General features: G+C 36.6%; 3 protein-coding genes and 1 long non-coding RNA gene across 12 annotated transcripts; 2 read left to right on the forward strand and 2 right to left on the reverse strand.

Moving 5' to 3' along the window:
• Positions 1 to 5,059: 5,059 nt before the first annotated feature.
• On the reverse strand, positions 5,060 to 7,165 carry LOC149989492 (uncharacterized). Its single transcript, XR_016502384.1, has 2 exons — positions 7,019 to 7,165; positions 5,060 to 5,599 (listed from the first exon to the last, which is right to left on the reverse strand). It is a non-coding gene; the product is annotated as an uncharacterized LOC149989492 (long non-coding RNA).
• A 699-nt stretch (positions 7,166 to 7,864) lies between these two features.
• LOC112279560 (uncharacterized) lies at positions 7,865 to 10,128 on the forward strand. 7 transcript variants are annotated; one of them, XM_090248671.1, is made up of 5 exons: positions 8,134 to 8,285; positions 8,555 to 8,627; positions 8,800 to 9,029; positions 9,272 to 9,382; positions 9,667 to 10,128. In XM_090248671.1, the coding sequence occupies exons 3-5, from the start codon at positions 8,916 to 8,918 to the stop codon at positions 9,850 to 9,852; spliced, it is 411 nt and encodes a 136-aa protein (XP_090104797.1). In that variant the 5' UTR covers positions 8,134 to 8,285; positions 8,555 to 8,627; positions 8,800 to 8,915; the 3' UTR covers positions 9,853 to 10,128. The 7 variants fall into 7 exon arrangements, with proteins under 7 accessions (XP_024369901.1, XP_024369897.1, XP_090104799.1 ...); XM_090248672.1 differs by having other exon boundaries at positions 8,151 to 8,285; positions 8,461 to 8,627; XM_024514131.3 differs by having other exon boundaries at positions 8,154 to 8,285; positions 8,800 to 9,038.
• Positions 10,129 to 11,793: 1,665 nt separating this feature from the next.
• LOC112280374 (uncharacterized) lies at positions 11,794 to 13,388 on the forward strand. 3 transcript variants are annotated; one of them, XM_024515808.3, is made up of 4 exons: positions 11,794 to 12,046; positions 12,267 to 12,448; positions 12,759 to 12,835; positions 13,084 to 13,388. In XM_024515808.3, exons 2-4 carry the CDS (start codon positions 12,336 to 12,338, stop codon positions 13,260 to 13,262), a joined length of 369 nt encoding a protein of 122 aa, XP_024371576.1. In that variant the 5' UTR covers positions 11,794 to 12,046; positions 12,267 to 12,335; the 3' UTR covers positions 13,263 to 13,388. The 3 variants fall into 3 exon arrangements, with proteins under 3 accessions (XP_024371576.1, XP_024371575.1, XP_024371577.1); XM_024515807.3 differs by having other exon boundaries at positions 11,794 to 12,022; XM_024515809.3 differs by having other exon boundaries at positions 11,794 to 11,828.
• A 251-nt stretch (positions 13,389 to 13,639) lies between these two features.
• Positions 13,640 to 17,491, reverse strand: LOC112280373 (uncharacterized). Its single transcript, XM_024515806.3, has 7 exons — positions 16,623 to 17,491; positions 16,109 to 16,226; positions 15,735 to 15,806; positions 15,414 to 15,512; positions 15,147 to 15,233; positions 14,820 to 14,918; positions 13,640 to 14,592 (listed from the first exon to the last, which is right to left on the reverse strand). Exons 1-7 carry the CDS (start codon positions 16,994 to 16,996, stop codon positions 13,972 to 13,974), a joined length of 1,470 nt encoding a protein of 489 aa, XP_024371574.1. The 5' UTR covers positions 16,997 to 17,491; the 3' UTR covers positions 13,640 to 13,971.
• Positions 17,492 to 18,269: the final 778 nt, after the last annotated feature.

An 18,269-nucleotide genomic window follows, 5' to 3' on the forward strand; every position in this document is an offset into this window, starting at 1 on the left:
CTTTTTTTATAATAAGGTAATATTTTTACTTTTAGTTTTACTACCTTTTCAAAATTATTTATATTTTAAAGATAGTTTCTTATAATATTTTTAAATAAGATCTTCTATAATATGATATTTTCTTTATACTTTCACTTATTAGTTGTGTTACATTACAACACCGCCTTGATGTTGTAGACGTCAATATCTCTCAAAAGAGTCTTTTTGTCCTACTACTATAGAGATCAACATTATATTGTTTGTCCTTTCGCCTTAATGTTGAGGAAATTGTTGTGTTGTGGTTTATCTACCATGTAAAAATATTGCATTTATATGTTTGATATACAATTTACTAAGTAACATGGTAAGAGCCATATTAGTGGATTTTAATTAGTTATAGAATATAGTTAGATTACTATTTTATAAGGAGGTTATTTAAAAGAACTACTATTAGAATTTATGTAATTTTATTTTCTTTTGATAGTAGCTTTTAAGATTAATTTTGGTTGATAGTAACTTTTACATATTTAAAGTCATCTTTGTTAGACATTGGTAATCCTTGAAGTTTCATTTTGTTGCTTTTATTTGATGTTTAGGGCATATATTATATAAATCCTATTAAAAAAGAATTGGAGATGGGTCTTGGTAGCAAAAAGAGAAGTTAAAGCATCTATATGGATGAATATAGATAGATAATAAAATCTCCATTCCTATTGGCCAAAAAACATATCCAATGGCCTTCAAGGAGGTTGCATGAGGCCTTATTAAGAATTAGGATAACTCTTTGAGGCATTCAAACTTTAAAAGCTATATTTAACAAGTTCAAGGTTTTGGCTATGGTTTTAGTATAAATTTTGGGTGATTTGGAGTTTTTATGAAGGAAATATAGGTACTTAAAGTTTAGGTGTTGATTTGGTATCTATTGTCACTCTTCTAAACATAACGCATGTCTTTGTAAAGCAATGAAGGATTGCCAACTACAATTGAAGAGAACATTTTTTTGGCTATACTTTTTGAATATTATTTGATGAATTCCAAGTTGAGATGAAGGAGATATTGAAAGTTGAAGTTAGTACTTTAAATCTAAAGATAGTAAGTAATCTGATTCACTAGTGGTTGTATTTTGAATTGTATCTTGAGCAATTTGATGAGATTTTGGCTCAAAATCTCCAAAAATGTATATAATCATATTATTAAACTTTGTACACAAATTTTGTGGTATTTGGATTTTGGATTTTTAAGATATAAAAAAAATAGTACTCAAGTGCTTGTAGATTAGGGTTTAGAGTACCTCCTAGGATTTCTACAATATCGAAAGATTGGTAGTGAATTTATAATTCATTTTTTATGCTAAGCTTTAGAGTAAGTGCTATACTATCTAGAAATTTGAGAGAAATTGAACAGTTGAATTAAGAGATATGAATTTCTAAAGTTTGAGAACTAGAAATCTTTTATAAGAAAAATATGTTTTGAAGGATTTTGCTACAATTCGGGCATTTTATATAAAATGAAGAGGTTTTGGAAGAAAAGACTTTGTATATAAGTTAAAGGTGGAATAAATCACTTATTGGAGCTTAGCCAATAAGTTAAAACTAAACTCTCTATAGTTAGATATTGTGTATATTTTCAGATTACAAATCACGCTATATGATAATGTCAACACTCTATGCATTATCTTTTATTAGATTTTGATTATTTTTGGCTTTCACAAATAAAGACACAAGAATCAAGATTCATATCATTGAAATAATTCACTAAAGTCATGACTTTGTCAGTTAAGAAGGACAAGGAAAGAAACTTACAAGGTCCAAAATTTAAATAGAAATTGAAAGAATTATTGGATAAATATAAGATGAATGTACACTTTCTATTTGCTAATTAAAATTAGCCATATTAACTCTTAAGTATAAAAAATAATTCATTATACCTTAATGAAAGTATGACAATAAAAGACAATGTGGACTGCTCAACCATAAACATATATTCAAATCACTTTAAATTTCTACAATGGTTTTTTTATGTAAACAATCTAATTGTTGAGTATAATAGTTTTGTGAAAGTGTAAATGTCATCTATTAGAATTTTTTATTTGTAAAAGATACAACTATTACAGTAATTTTGACCTTATAATCTAGATAAAAATACTAACATATAAACAATTCTAATATATGGCATTGGTGATTAAAACTTGTTAATCTAATAATACATTATAAATATCCAAATATATTAGTCACAAATTTATAATAAATAGGAATAGATACATTATAAAATATATAATTATAATTTTTGCTATAATTCATTATACTAAGAATTAAGAATAACACATGTACAAAGGATAAACAATTTGGCAGGACCATAGTCAACATAAAATGTGACACAACTTACTTTTGCAAATTGTATTAATCACTCTTCTTGAATACAAAGATCCTTTAGAAGGAAAAATAGTAGGACTAGTAGACAAGGTACAGTAGATGTAGTATCAACTCACAGATCATAGCAAAGTTTGTAGGAGCATTGTCAGTATTTGATTTGTGAGGTGCTCATTTTTTTTTTTTTAAATAGTGATACTAAAATTTGTATAGAACATAGTTTGGGCTCTAAATTCACCTAAATCAAGAATATAATTATATCTTATGAAGTTTGAGGGTAGATCTATAATTATGACAAAAGTGAGAGATAGATATCCTATTATGAAGAATACAAGGATATTCTTAATCTTTGTATACATTTTAGGGCTATATATGATATTTTTTCAACATAATATAAAAAATCATAACTTTGAAAGTTTTATAAATATTATAAGTTATAAAGGCTCCTCGGAGAAAATCTAATCTAAATAAAAAAAGATGGTTGTTATGAAATTTGGAACTTGGAATGGTCTATGTTTTTAAAAATTATAAAACAAATTTGAGAATTTATTGATCAAATTAAATTAATTAAAAAATTAATTTTAAAATAATGAAAGACAAATAAATATTCAAAGATATTTAATATAATATAAAATTTAATATAATTAATAATAAAATAAGTAAAAAATTAATGCATCAAAGTTTAAATGTTGGATATGAATTTATTATCTAAGAATTAATATTAATTTTGTGCAATTTATATAAGAAATTTAATATATTAGTATTTTATAAATAATTTATTTTTTAAGTTTTAAAATTTATTAAGAATGGTGAAATATAAAAATATTTGAATGTTAGCCATTTTTCTCATAAGAATATTAATTGTAGCATGATATGAAATGATAGATAAATATTTTCAATATTTTGAATAGTTTGAAGCTAAATGTTTTGAATATTTCACAAAAGGTTCAGAAAAATAAAAAAAATTACAGTTTTAATTGGATGTAATTTTCTACCAAATTAAAAAATACAAAGATCCAAAATTAAATAACATTCATAATATCAAATACACAAGAACTATAAACTTCTTGTATACATAGACTACAACAAATATACAAATGTGTATACATCTATGTATGTATATATAAGATTTGTATCATGCATAATGCACAACTTCTAAAAATAATATAATAATAAATAAAATATAAATAAGAATATTAATTTGTGATGTATTCTTAAAGTTTAAATAAATTTTTCACTTCCACAACAATACTTCATCTTGTCACAACTTCCTTGTTCCACTCTTACGGCAACTTCTAGTCTCATAGCAACTCTAAGTCTTGGCACAAGTCTTTTTTTTCAATACATATTTCACTAAAGAAAATTAGAACCTTGGACCTAAGACTTAGTATAATTGAGATATAGTGTAATTCCTAACTTAATTTTAGGGAGACAATTGTCTATTGTATTAAATAATATAAACTTCGTAAAAAACCATGCCATTTTTAATTGTTAAAAACGTCTAGGTAAATTTGAATTTTTTGTAGATTGTTGCAATAATAATAATTATACTATAAGTTTTGTATAGTGTGTATCATTTAAGTACTTACAAAGTATATTTCTAACAATTTAAAAAAACAAAATTAGCATGTCATGTATAGAAAAAACATTAGTCATAATCAACACTTAGATACAATTTTAAAATAATTATAATTTTATCTAGAACACATGGTGTACAACATGTGTTCTAGAGTTTTCAAAAATCATAAACAAACTATAATTAAACTGGAAGTAGATAGGTCCATAGAAAAATAATAGAGTAAAACTGGAAGTATGAAGACTTCTCATTCTCTACTTCATGTAAATGATTCAATTCAACAAGTCCAAATTAATCAAAAACACATTGGCCTCGAATTTTCTCATATACAGATAAAAATGGAACATGCCAAAATCACTTGTAAATTCTTTTCAAATACTACGTTTTTTAGATTGTAAAACCGAGTTAAAAAACAAAAACATGAATAAAACGAATCAATTGCATCTGAAGTTTTATGTAGTAATAATCGAATAAACATGATAAGAAATACACATAAATCAAGGAAAAAAAACAGTAAAATTACAAAATACTGAGAAAACGTTGTTTATTTTGAAATTGAATGACTCATTCGCTTACAAAAGTTACCACGATAAGCAATACGAGAGCGCAGCGCCTCCGGAAGCCATATATGCTGCTAGTTTTTGCCATAATGCAAGGCCACGGGTGGGGTGGCTCCATGTAAGGAAAAAAATATATTATTTGGCCGGGAAAGCCCACGCTTAGAGCCATACGATTACGAACAACCTTAGCTGAACTTGAGTTAGAGATCCGTTGCTAAAGCCCACACTGAGAAAACGCATGAAAATACGGAACAATCCACCGCAAATAACGTATCTAGACTCAGAGATCCAGGAACTTGTGTGTATGTATATATGTACGTGTGTATTAATTTATCTATGTTTTATGGTGTACTATCCTACTGGCTCACCATCCTACTCATAACATAGTAAACAGTCAGATGATTAAAACAACAGCACTTGTGCATAAACTTATTCAAACAAACTTGCATATAAAGGATCAGACTTGCAGTTTGTGGGACTAGTTTCTTCAGAGATTTTCCTCCCTCCTTAATATCAACAACCACATGAACACCAAAGATAAAAATTATAAAAAAAATCATATATTTACTGATTCAGGTTGTGCAATCGTACAACATATATCATACTTAAGTCTGTTAAAACATTTGTGTAATATTCCAGTTTATTCTTCTGCTTAACAGACGAAGATCACTTCATAATTTATAATTCTCCCGATTATAAGTTATTTAAAACAGATATAGAACCATCATGCTAAAAACAGTTTGGGTGTTGCGGTGCGGTGTCGGTACAGTGCAAACGTCGATTGCACATTCTCATAGGCGTTGAATTTTCGTTCCCAACGAACTATCTATCCTCGAACAAAAGGGGTGGAAATATTTCGCCCATCTCTGACCTCTTGAGAGCAGGACCGTGCAAACCCGCGTCGATATCCCACATCCTGGCAGACGGCGCTGGAGGCAAATGATGTCTCCAACGTAGCATTTTCCCCAAAGCAACAGCCAAGCTTACACTGCAACGCCGAATGACACGGGCAATGGCTTCGAACATGTCCGCCGCACATCGGTTACTGCTCGCAACCACTCCCAGTAACCAACCTTCGTAGTAGTGAGGGACGTGCTCAGTCGTCATGGCCACACCTACATGAAATCCACGTTCCCGATCAGCAAGTCCACGAGGTCTGGTCTGCCTCAGAAGCACACGAAATTGAGTTCAAGCGATATAGTGATGAGCTCTTCAAACGCGTGTCCATCGACCCTGCCAATCAAAACTTGTGTGTGGCTCAACCATGGCCATCAAACTCTGTGGTGTTCGCACAAATCAAAAGACGACATTCACAGTGTGAAAAGTGTAAAGCACCGTCGAATGATGCAACCTACAGATTCGGTACACCCCTCAGGACTCACTCGTATTAACGAAGCTCCAACCGATCAGTCAGTTCAGCGAGCAAGCGGCAGACGAGTTCCACAGGAGACACAGCATCCAGCGGCACGAGATCTCATCGCCGTTCAGACAGTCATCGATCGTCAGCTGCAAACTCTGGTACCAGCGAGGACACTTGCAAGCAACACATAATCTGGACACCTCACAATTCACACACCGACTGAAAAGATGCAAAGCTCATGAAATCCACGTTCCCGATCAGCAAGTCTACGAGGTCTGGTCTGCCTTAGAAGCACACGAAATTGAGTTCAAGCGATATAGTGATGAGCTCTTCAAACGCGTGTCCATCGACCCTGCCAATCAAAACTTGTGTGTGGCTCAACCATTGCCATCAAACTCTGTGGTGTTCGCACAAATCAAAAGACGACATTCACAGTGTGAAAAGTGTAAAGCACCGTCGAATGATGCAACCTACAGATTCGGTACACCCCTCACGACTCACTCGTATCAACGAAGCTCCAACCGATCAGTCAGTTCAGCGAGCAAGCGGCAGACGAGTTCCACAGGAGACACAGCATCCAGCGGCACGAGATCTCATCGCCGTTCAGACAGTCATCGATCGTCAGCTGCAAACTCTGGTACCAGCGAGGACACTTGCAAGCAACACATAATCTGGACACCTCACAATTCACACACCGACTGAAAAGATGCAAAGCTCATGAAATCCACGTTCCCGATCAGCAAGTCCACGAGGTCTGGTCTGCCTCAGAAGCACACGAAATTGAGTTCAAGCGATATAGTGATGAGCTCTTCAAACGGGTGTCCATCGACCCTGCCAATCAAAACTTGTGTGTGGCTCAACCATTGCCATCAAACTCTGTGGTGTTCGCACAAATCAAAAGACGACATTCACAGTGTGAAAAGTGTAAAGCACCGTCGAATGATGCAACCTACAGATTCGGTACACCCCTCAGGACTCACTCGTATTAACGAAGCTCCAACCGATCAGTCAGTTCAGCGAGCAAGCGGCAGACGAGTTCCACAGGAGACACAGCATCCAGCGGCACGAGATCTCATCGCCGTTCAGACAGTCATCGATCGTCAGCTGCAAACTCTGGTACCAGCGAGGACACTTGCAAGCAACACATAATCTGGACACCTCACAATTCACTCACCGACTGAGAAGATGCAAAGCTCATGAAGTAACCTCGCCTTATTCACGATCAGAGCAGCGCCAGCAGAGCCGAAGACATATCGGAGATGAAGAGACCTTGGAATGCAAGCACCCGAAGAGTGCAAATATAATGATGGCAAGGATTGCTGGTTCTAGGCCATTTCAACTTGCAATCGCCTATTAATACAATACTACAGGAAGCGGTTTCACCCCTTTTTTAGTTCTTTAAGTTTGTGACGCAGATGTTAAGCTAGAGTCTTATTTTGTTTTTGAAGGACGTGCCGAGGATGAAAAGCAACCCGGAGCACCAGGGGCAGACAGTGTGAACAGGTGGTACTGTAGTAATTACATTACAATATTAAAAAAGTATCTAAGTTTATCGTCCACAGACTTTACAAATTAAGCGAGGTACACATGCACCAGATTCTGTAATACATCCTGTAAGCCCTGTGCCCTAAAACCTGGCTCCCGGATGAGAAGGGTCAAAGAGTGACTGGGTCTGATTTGTACACAAAATGGATCACACCCAGTTCGGAGACTAGAACCAAGAAAAAGAGCTGGAATTGGAATCATTCTCACCCTGCGTGGATCTTTCCTTTTCCTCCTGAAGCTCATGAAAGCACCCTATCATTTCATTAATTTGTCAATTTAGTAGATCAAAAGCATAATTGTGTGTGGTTGTCGATCACAACTTCAGCAATACAATGTTTTACATTTGAATTTAGAAATAAAATTTTTAATTTCTTAAATAAACAGCACTGCAAACCACAAATATTTGCAATGGTCGTCGTGTTCAAGTGACTATGTAAACAACACATGAACATATTTTAAAGCCGCTTTAGTTTATGAATGTGTATCATGATGTGGCTTTTAGCTAAAATAGATTTGGTTCTTTTATGACTAGTATGACATAAGATTATTGTCAAAGTGTGTAATACAAATGTATTTATCATTTAAAACTACTACAAAATAAGATATTTTGATAACCCTAAACCCTGTAACTCTCAATAAAACCTCCTCCGTCATACAAACAAAACGAAAGTCTAGTTCACAAGAGTCGACGTCAGGTTGTCTTGAGAATGCACCATGCATCAGTATAAGGCAGTCCCATTCTGTTTTGAAGTTTGGCATAGAATCGCAACAATTTGAATGCCTTCACAACAACATCTTACAACAAAGGAAGTGAAGTGAAGGCCACACTTTGTGTGCTTTGCTGCGATTTGGAATCGGTGCTTCGGCAGTTTTGCAAGAGAAGGTCGAAGTACGAGGTATGTTTGAGGGGAAGTTCTCTCGTGGGAGCTCTGGAGTTTCTTCTGATCTCTTGTGAGTGAGAGCAATCTCTTGTTATGGAAGTAAGAAACGGGGTGTCGTTGAAGAGGAGGTTGTTTTGTAGGAAAGGAGAGATCTTCCCAGTGGGGTGCTAATTTTGTAGTTTTTTTGCAGGGGCTATGGCTCTAATGTAGGATTTTTTGGGATGGTGTTTGCGATTGGTTGCCGCATTTCGTGAATCCTGTGTGGGTTTCGGGTGTGCGCGCAGGAGTTTGTGAATTTGTTGTTCGCTGGCCTTGTTTGTGGTTCTCAGACCATGCTCTGAGATACTTGAGCTAGTGGTAATTGCGCTGTGATCTGTCGATGAAGAATGCTATCGCGTGGTTTTGGGTTTGTGCGGAACGTTTGTTGCGCTCTAGTGACTAGCCCCTGTTTACTATGAGCAGCTCTGGGTTCAGTTATAAATTCCTGGAACCTTTCAATGACAGTCTCGCATTGACGTCTTTTGCGTAGGGTTTCGAAAGAATCTCAAGCGGAGGTGCCTCTTCTGCCGATCATTTTGCCTGTGACACGGGAGTTCACCATTATTATAATTTGTGAGAAAAGGACACTTACAAGTTTGTTACAAAATGGTCTTTAGGATTGTATCCCGAGTGCGAGAACTTTTCCGTGTGATGAGGGACCTTCCTTCTGACGATTCAATCCGCCGACGCACTCTTGCCATCAATGCACAGCTTGCCAAAGTATTATTGGTCTCTACTCCAGTTGTCATGTCTTTGAATAAATGTTGGAATTTCGTCACTTTGATAGTGTATTCTATGCCAACATCTGGAAATTAAAACCCACAATTTGATATCCGAGAAGTTTTCTTTCCTTTGCTTTTCTTTTCTTTTTATATTTTTTTCAAATTGTTAGAATTACACATAGTAGTTGAGACCTAAGATCTCAGTCTTTAGGGCTAGCGCTGAGTAAGATATGGGTGTAGCTCCAGGAAGCCCGGTTAGCACAAGAAAAATTTCGCGAGGAAGCTGCTCTTCAAGAGGTACATGCAATTGTGTCACAGATGACACAATTAAAAGAGAGCTTGACTGCTGCGGTACTTTTTTTCCTCCTACCTATTTGTTATTTTGAAGCATGAAAACGTTATTTAAAAAAAATCTTTGACAGCTTTTTTTCTTAGCTACGTCAACCGACAATGTGCGTCCTACTCGGCTTAAAGTTTTGCGAGCATTGGCTTGAGTTGTCATAGCACACTAGTTCTTCCTCTTTCTATCCTGAGTATCTAGCTTCTGTGCTTTTTTTGGTTTCATTCAGAAGAGATAAGAAGCTCTATGCGACTTGTTTTGTAATGGTGACCTCAGCATACTCGTCATGTTACAGGAGCAAGCTGCGGTTGAATTCGTGGACCAATTAGGAGATCAAGCCACAGTGCAGCTCGAGGATGAGTGGAACAAGAAGGCAGAAACCCTGATGACTACGGTAGCAAAGACGCAGGAGAGACTTGGAGCTGACCTTCCTCAACTCTCCAATGATTCTGTTTTGGACTCGAAGAACAAAACCAAGTGATCGAAGTAATAAAAACAACGATTTTGCAGCTTCTCATTCCTAAGTTTCATCGAGTTCTCCATAGGAATCACACTGATTCTTTCGACTTTCTTCACTTTTGATCCGAACTGAGTGGTTACATGTGTTTATGAGGTTGCAAATAACATTAATATGGTTCTATGTGTGATCTTCTGATTATTTTCTCAGGATGGTCATCTACATATTTGGAATGCGCTCCTCTGCGAACATGTAATACTTTGTGTGGAAGACTAGGAATTGCTATGCTTATTTTGTATAGTTTCATGTGTGGTTCCAACAATTCATGGATTGATTTTCTTAGTGCACCACTGTTGCCATTTGCAGTGACTGAAATGCTCTAACATTATGGGTGTTCAAAAAAATGCTCGCCCCTGTTGTATTGTTATCACTCACTCTTGATGTAAAATCATGGTAGTTTCATCCTTTTGTTTAAGCAAGTACCTGGTGCATTGTTTTTGAAGTCTACACTGCTCTGATCAAGAACACCAGCGCATGAAATAGATAATGGCGTTATGCAACTATTGAAGATTATATGTGTTACTTATGAAAAATAAACTTAAAATGTCCTATCAGTGCAGATAAGTTGAAGCTTACAATGGGTTGGGTTAATTAATTCTTTTTAAGTAAATTTAGTTTCCAATAATTCCAAATATGACTCCAAAGATCAACATTAATTCGGGAGATGAGGTATTATAACATCGTAGTCTAGGTGCCATATTGACTTTCCTTTACAGCACACACAAGAAATTACGAATAGTGCACTAATGTCTAATTTTTAGGTTTTAGTTTCTATATATAATGTTTAAGATTTGGAGCTTGATCTATTTTTTAATTTTTTTTAATGAAAGCGTTAGTTTTTAAATTTTATTGGTCTCTCATTAGTGTGGAATGCTTGGGTTTAAATTAGCAATTTTTTTAATATTTTGTATCTAAAATTCTACATATAAAGATATTTGTAGATATATTTTTGTGTTATTGACATTGACAACATACTATCAAAAAAATAATATGAAATTTTAAAAAATGAAATATTTAAAAAAATATATTATATGTATGAATTTATTTTTTTTAAAAAATTTAAGATACTTTATCCTTTAACATATATTTTTTGAATTAACGTAACATTTCTCAATTAGAATTTGCAATCTCGTCCTTAATTTAGAAGTGACACATGATTGCTTCAAAATTGCTAATATTTAAAAAACATACAATAACATTGTAACATGATTCAGTCGTTTCTACTAAATAAGATGTATGCAATTTTTTTTTTTTATTATATTGTTTGTCGTTTTCCCTATTTAGTATTATTATTCAATTTACAATATAACAAAAATTACTAACCATCTATTTCTTTAATATTGTTACATAAAAATTATATAATTCAATTTCTTTTTAATCACATAATTCAATTTCTTTTTAATCACGTAACACAATTTCTAAAATTTTAATTTGCACATAGATATCAAAGCATAGTTTACAAAACTACAGAAGTTGATTGTATTTTCATCAACAAATTAATTACATCTAAACTCTTCACATCATGCATCAAGGTATAATACCATATATTTTCCACAATAAATATATATATATATATATATATATATATAAAAGTGCTCTCAACCAATTATTATTTTTCAGAACTTCAAAAATATATAGTAATCACAAACTGTGCACAATACCATCAAAAGCATATTCTAATGGACCTAAGTTAATTTTTTTTTCTTTGTGAATTCTGTGGCCCCAACTGGTAGATTTCAAAAATCAAAAAATATGTAGATTTTTAAACATGTCCGAAGTGAAAACAGGGGTGCCAAAATAGGTAGTTTCGTGGAAGCAGTGGTAGTTGGGTCATTCACTGGATGATAGGGTTTAGGATTTAGGATTTAACGCTCGTCTTCGGAAGGGTTTCTTCTGCCACCGAATTGCACTACAACCGTGAATCCTCGTCGATTGTAGAGGTTTTGCGAGACTCTCAATTTTGCACCTCCTGATCCCTCACTCTCAGTTTGTTTTGTTCAGTTTCAACTTAGTCTTGGTAGTCTTGGTAGTTGTTTTTGGAGGTACTTGACGTTAGCAATCGCTGGGTTCGGATTGTGACTCAATTGGTGGACATCGGCTCCGAGTGCATCGCAAGCCTCGCATTGAGCTTCGAGTGGGTGTCACTGTACTCTGTCGAGTATGGTTTCGTGTTCTAGTTGGGCTCGAATGTGAACTCAAGAAGCAGTTGATATGTGGTGTTTTGCAAGATAGGGTTTTAGGACCAGCTTGTTTCTCTCATGAAGTTGAGACTGTTTGTGAAAGACTGCTTTCAGGTCATAAGGTGTTGGTTGTGGAATGTGCTTGATGATCCTCTGCGATGCTTCGTGACGTGGTTATTGAATCCATGATGCGCGCAGAGTGTAGCGGGAATTGGATAAAGAGGTGGCGCTTGAGAAGTCTGGGGGTTGAGGTGTGGTAGTGGAGGAATGGCGGCTACGATGGAACTGGGGTCGGAAACTGATCCTCGAAACGCTACGTTTTCTATCTCGGACGAGGACCACACGCTTGGAAATTCGCTTCGATTCGTGCTCAACAAGGAGTAAGCTGTCCTAGTGTCCTTTCACTTAGTGACACTGGATTTATTTATTTATTTATTTCTCTTGATGTTCAATTTAATTCAGATTTTTCATTGAGTCATATTCCTGAATGATACATACGGAGTGGGTTTCTAGTATTGAGTCTATTCACTTTTAGTGCATATTTGATTGTATCTATAAATGGTAGTGCGTTATTGTGTGATTTTGCATCAGGTTTCAACAAAGATACTTATGTAACTCCAATAGGGTAGTTTAATCTAAACTGGAGTGTATTTGAACTTATGTTGGCATGTTTTTGGTCAACTTTTGCAGTCCTCGTGTAGCTTTCTGTGGCTATAGTGTTCCCCACCCATCCGAGACTCGCATCAATGTTCGAGTTCAAACTACTGGTGAGCCATAGTTGTCACTCATGAGACTTGAGAAATCATAGTGGTAGTGAACTCCGGAAATGCTCTCAAGTCAGTAGGTCTTTCTGGTATAATAATTAAATCTCCCGAGGTGGAAGTTTTTTTTAGGTGTGAGTCATCTGTAAATGGTAAGGTGTGAATTTCGTCCGATAAAAGGTTGTGGATAGATAATTTTGGTTGGCACATTCCCGCGAGGGTTACTTCAAACTTGCCACTGGTTTAACCTGCAGGTGTACCTGCACGAGACGTCTTGAAGGATGCCCTGAATGATCTCATGGCCATGAACCAGCATGTGTCGACCACATTTAACAGGGCTGTGGAGACATTCAAAGCAAACCAGGGCGTTAACGAGCTAAGTATGAAGTCCGGGGTGACATCTCAACACTCAGGCAGTGTAAAAAAGCCTTAAGCGAAGTGTTATGTATTCCTAGACCTAGCGTATTTTTGCCATTTTAAAACTATAGCCAACCACGCCTATGTACTTAACCAGATAAGTAACAACACAAAGAAACTTCTCTTCTTTTTGATCACTAAATACTTTGTTGTAATGAATGTCATAACCTAGTAATTATATCTCCAGCAGCTTCAGCATTGCGTTGCATATTCCAAAAAGCGTGGTTGGATGCTTACTGCGAATGAAATGGTTCAAGAAGTCCAACCCAGATGTACGACTTGGCAGCTGCCGACGGCTGCGTTCCGACCAACCAACCAATGTGCACAGTCGGACTGAATATCCTTTAGTTGCTCATTGAAAGCATCGAGATTCTCATTTTTCAGAAGCCCAAATGTTTTGTAGCCGGGAATTTTTTTTGATTTTGAAGTTAACGAAATCTCAGGAAGGTGAGGAAGTTGCATATAAAGCAACTGTGCCAAGTCCCCACGTGTATCCATACATCAACTACCCTGACTTGTGCTAAGATCTGTGCTGGTACTGTACGAAAACCACTTCGTTACAATGATTCAACACGACCAAAGCCTGGCGCTACGCCACAAGAAATTCTGTAACGAAACTGTCAAGCTCTGTATTGAAGCTCTTGGTTTGTCATGATTAGGAGGGCAAAATTTAGACACAAGTTAAATCTAGTCCCAGAGTAAGAGCTTGACAAGTGCTACTGATCTCAAGCACCGGCAGAACTTGTAGTTGTCTGACTTAAATTTGCGGCAAGTTGTTGGCACCGCCCAGTTCCCCTGCACATATCACACTCTTCAACATTCCCAGCTACTCGGCTCAAACAATATTCCATTCGATCTACGAGTACCTGGACCATAAGTTCGTGAAGTCCGATAGGCGCAGTTACAACGTAAGGGACGTCGACGTGTTTCTCAGCTGCCTTGGCCGACAGTGCCGGAATATCTCTGTCCCAGTGGCGACCTGGAAAAAAGAAATAGGGGCAGATGATGACACGTTCCGCACCTTGCTCCACACATCGATCAAACGCATGCGAGATAGATGGTTCTGCCAGTTCCATGTGAGCAGCCTCAACTATGGGGTGCCCTGTTTTCTGCTTGTAAAGATCTACAAATAAATGCAGCATCTCATTTGACTGAGCACGGCGAGATCCGTGATCTACTATCACCACCCCGTCACTAGGCTTCAAATTGCTGATTCTGCCCTCAGTGCACGTCTCCTCAGCTTCCTTCGCAGAGTCATTTAAATGCTTATCTTCAACAAGTAGCGTGTCTTTCAGGAAACTAGTAACTTCAATCCAAGCTTTTCTTTGGGGTCCATCTGAGAGAACCTGATGAAATAAAAAAACAGAAAAGAGAGAAACAGTATGAGTGGTGAGCTTACCTATTCCGGCCCTCGAAGAAACGGAGATTAATGAATATTTTGTGGTCTACTTGGCGGGACTCTCAAGGGAATAAACCAGCGAAATCACGACTCGATCATGTTTGGAATGACAACTTCCATCAATGGTCTTTCATTGCCAAGTGGGAAATAATTTGCCGTACTGAGTAACAATACCTGATCCATGTTGGTCCAAAAAGCATGACCCTGGTCTTTGTATATGCTAATTGTGTTTTGCACTTCAGCTTTGTCCAATGCCTCTCGAAAGCTCGTCACCTGATTATACTCATCACAGCAAGCAACACGAGACGAGTGGCGTGACAAAGTAGTCTTATACTCAATCTAGAGCTTACTAGACTAAATCAATGTAGAACAGAGCATTTTCACATGAAATATATAGTAATCTCATGAGGCTTGTTTTAATAAACTTCCAAGCTTACTGAATAAAAGATTTAGCCATTCCTGCATCTCAAAAAAAAGAAAAAAAAGAAAAGCATTTCTTACCATACTCGCAGGGAATTGGGAGTCTTGATCACCAAATATGCCAAGGACACAGCCGTAGATGTTTTTTAGCAAGTCACTGTCCAGAATCTGCATGTGCAACATTGCTATTGGGTGAATCGAAGTCTTCACTGGATCAAGAACCACTAAGTTTATCGAATAACTCAGCCACAATTTCACCACACTTTTCTGCCATATTCTTTCACAGCTTATCACATCTCGTCTTTCCAAAGATCTACGTGCAAAGGCATCCTGGGCGTGAATGCTTACAGGTTTGCCATAGATAACAACGGTTGCTTTTGCTTCTTTGTACTTGGTACTATATGCCAACGCCTTGCCACCTCCGTAGCAAAATCCTACGAGGCCGACCTGCAGATAAGCACAACATCGTGACATGGTACCTACGGCATGCACACCAACAAAGCAATGATGGATTTTTTCGACAATTCAAGTATATTTTGAATAAACACTACAGATTAACGAACATAGTGGATGGTAAAATCTTGCCATCAGTTTCGTCCAAAATAATTATCCAAGTTTCTGCTTGACTCTTTGAATGAAAGGCAAAATTTGTCCAGATTAGGTGCGTACCCGGCTAGTGTCAGCATCTGATAATGTTGAAGCCCAAGCCAGAACCTCATCAATGTCGGCATCAACACGCTTCTGTAGTTCACAAATAAACACAAAGCTGGGTTAGAATTTTGTACTAAACCAGAAGCTGAATGCGAAGCGCTTAGTGATGTCAAACTATAACATTTCCAAGGACTCCAAGTTCACATCTGCCCTTTCTAACACATTTGTAGATGCATTGACATCACAAAGTATTACTAATTAGGCCTTTTTGATAGAAGATTTGTTGTAACCAAAATTGAAAAGTGTAAAATAAAACTGCGGCTACTTAACCGCGCGTGGGGATTCCATTTGGATTTGAAAAAGCCCTCAGCGAATAAGGAAGGAGATGACACCTGGGGCGTACCAAGAGCCAAGTATATGGCTTTGGGAATGAATCTGGTGCTTTCTCCCCTGTAGGTATCGGGAGCTATAACTATGCATCCCACCTCCTTGGCTATTGCATCCGCCTTCCTGCACATTCCATTTCATTCAGTCCAAGCACAGCTAACTCAAGTTTGATTCGCTATTCTGATTCCCCCAAAAAATCTAGATACTGAGCAATACGCATGAGAGCTTGAGTACATCCAAAGCAAGGAAAAGAGGAGGGTGAAGGAAATGGTGAAGTGTCTTTAGACATGACGGAAAGATGGCACTTGAAGAGAAATGCAAATACTTAGTTTGAGGCCATCAGCGATCAGTGGTGGGATACAAGAATTGGTAAAGAGGGCCTTCTACTCTGATTCCTGGAACCTAAACCCACAGACCTCAGATTCTCTCTCAAGATTGTCCGCTTCCATTCGCAGAACTGTAGGACCAAGCGAAAGCTAACCCTACCATATCGTAATTGGAGTAATCGTGGAGTTTTACCCGCAAATTTCAGGAGTCAAGCCATAGAATTCGTGCACAAGGATCACCACAGGAAGCTTTCCATTGACCTTCGATGGCTTCGCCACAAATGCCAGAATCTCCCTATCACCACTAGTAGTAGGAATCTTCGTGTTCGCAACGTCTTCCAGCATTCCCGCTCGCACAACGGCCTGCCTCACTTTGCTCAATCCTCCCACCCGTTTTCGTCCAAATTCACGGTGAGGAGTACTTCGCGACACGCCGCAAAAACTTTCAAAACTCCAAGTCAAGGACGCAGAACTACCAGAGATAGTTGAGTAGCGACTCACACGAGGCAGAGCAGCCGCAAAGCAGATTTGAGGAGGAAAACGAACACCGAGATGGCACAGCGCCATGACCTCAAACCAGTGGAGACGGGCAGCAATCCGCCATAGCCCAACTAAAACTCCAATCCGGCCAACACCAGAGATTCAGGCTCCGAATCCACCTATTCGGGGGAGGTGGTGGGATCAGCAAATGAGTCGGTGAATACGCGGCGATTTGCAAAGGGCACTAACAAACTTGACCCTCCAAAAATTCCCTCGCTATGAATTTTGCTTGAACTGGTGAACTTGCCATGCAACGTGAAGATAGAACGAGAGACAACCAAAAGCCAATCCAAACTGGTCGGTGTTAAACTGCGACGGAGAGAACTGGAAACTTTTCACTGGATTTTGTTTTCTAAGTTAATTAACCTAATTTTCATAAAAGGGGGATTAGGTGTGTTCTTCCCCACTAATTTGACGCCTACTGGTGCTGCTTCTGTATCCCAAGCTTGTTCTACAAGATGAACCCACATGATTTCACCATTAGAAAGTGAGGGTGTCCACATTGAGACTAAGAGATGGGATGTTCACTACATGCCCACAAACATGTCTACAGATTGTTTATCTATGGAATTCTACCAGTAAAGAAAGAAATAAAATAATCCTCTAAAGGATTATTTATTGCAGAAAGAGTTTTGGAATCTTAATATCTTAATGCTTTAACCATCTTTAATGATTCGTGATTTCTTATTAATAATTCCAAATAATTTTTTTCTTTGTGGTCATTTAAAAAATGACAATACTTTAAATAGGAAAATCATTTATGTCACTCATAAGTCCAATTTGTCATTTTGATATCGTAAATATTCTTTTAAGGAAATATTACCAACATTGATATAATTGCATTACCAATGAAGTAAATCATGCATGACTCATAGATACATATACACATATGTGTTTATATATTTGTATTTTTTTGAGATGTTGTTTTCATATATATATGTATATATATATATATATACATACATACATACATACATACATACAAGTGTGAAGTAATAAGATTGTATGATTTTACAACATTTTTTGAGAGTGTTTTCTATCAGCAATGAGAATGTTCAATTTATTGAAAACATGGCATTTCAATGACAAACCAATCTTCAATTACGTTTTTGCTTTGCAAAGATTAAAAACAACAATACAATGTTGTCAGATTGTCAAGACTTACTAAAATTTCAGCAAGTTATTATAAATAAGTGATTTAGGTTCATATATATATATATATATATATATTTGTTGTTTGTTTTTTCATCATTATTTTTTGTGTTCAAATAAACTGTGGCCTTCATTGCACCTATCTCAA

Source organism: Physcomitrium patens, chromosome 3 (assembly GCF_059467195.1).
Source record: "Physcomitrium patens ecotype Gransden chromosome 3, ASM5946719v1, whole genome shotgun sequence".
NCBI classification, from domain to species: domain Eukaryota; kingdom Viridiplantae; phylum Streptophyta; class Bryopsida; order Funariales; family Funariaceae; genus Physcomitrium; species Physcomitrium patens.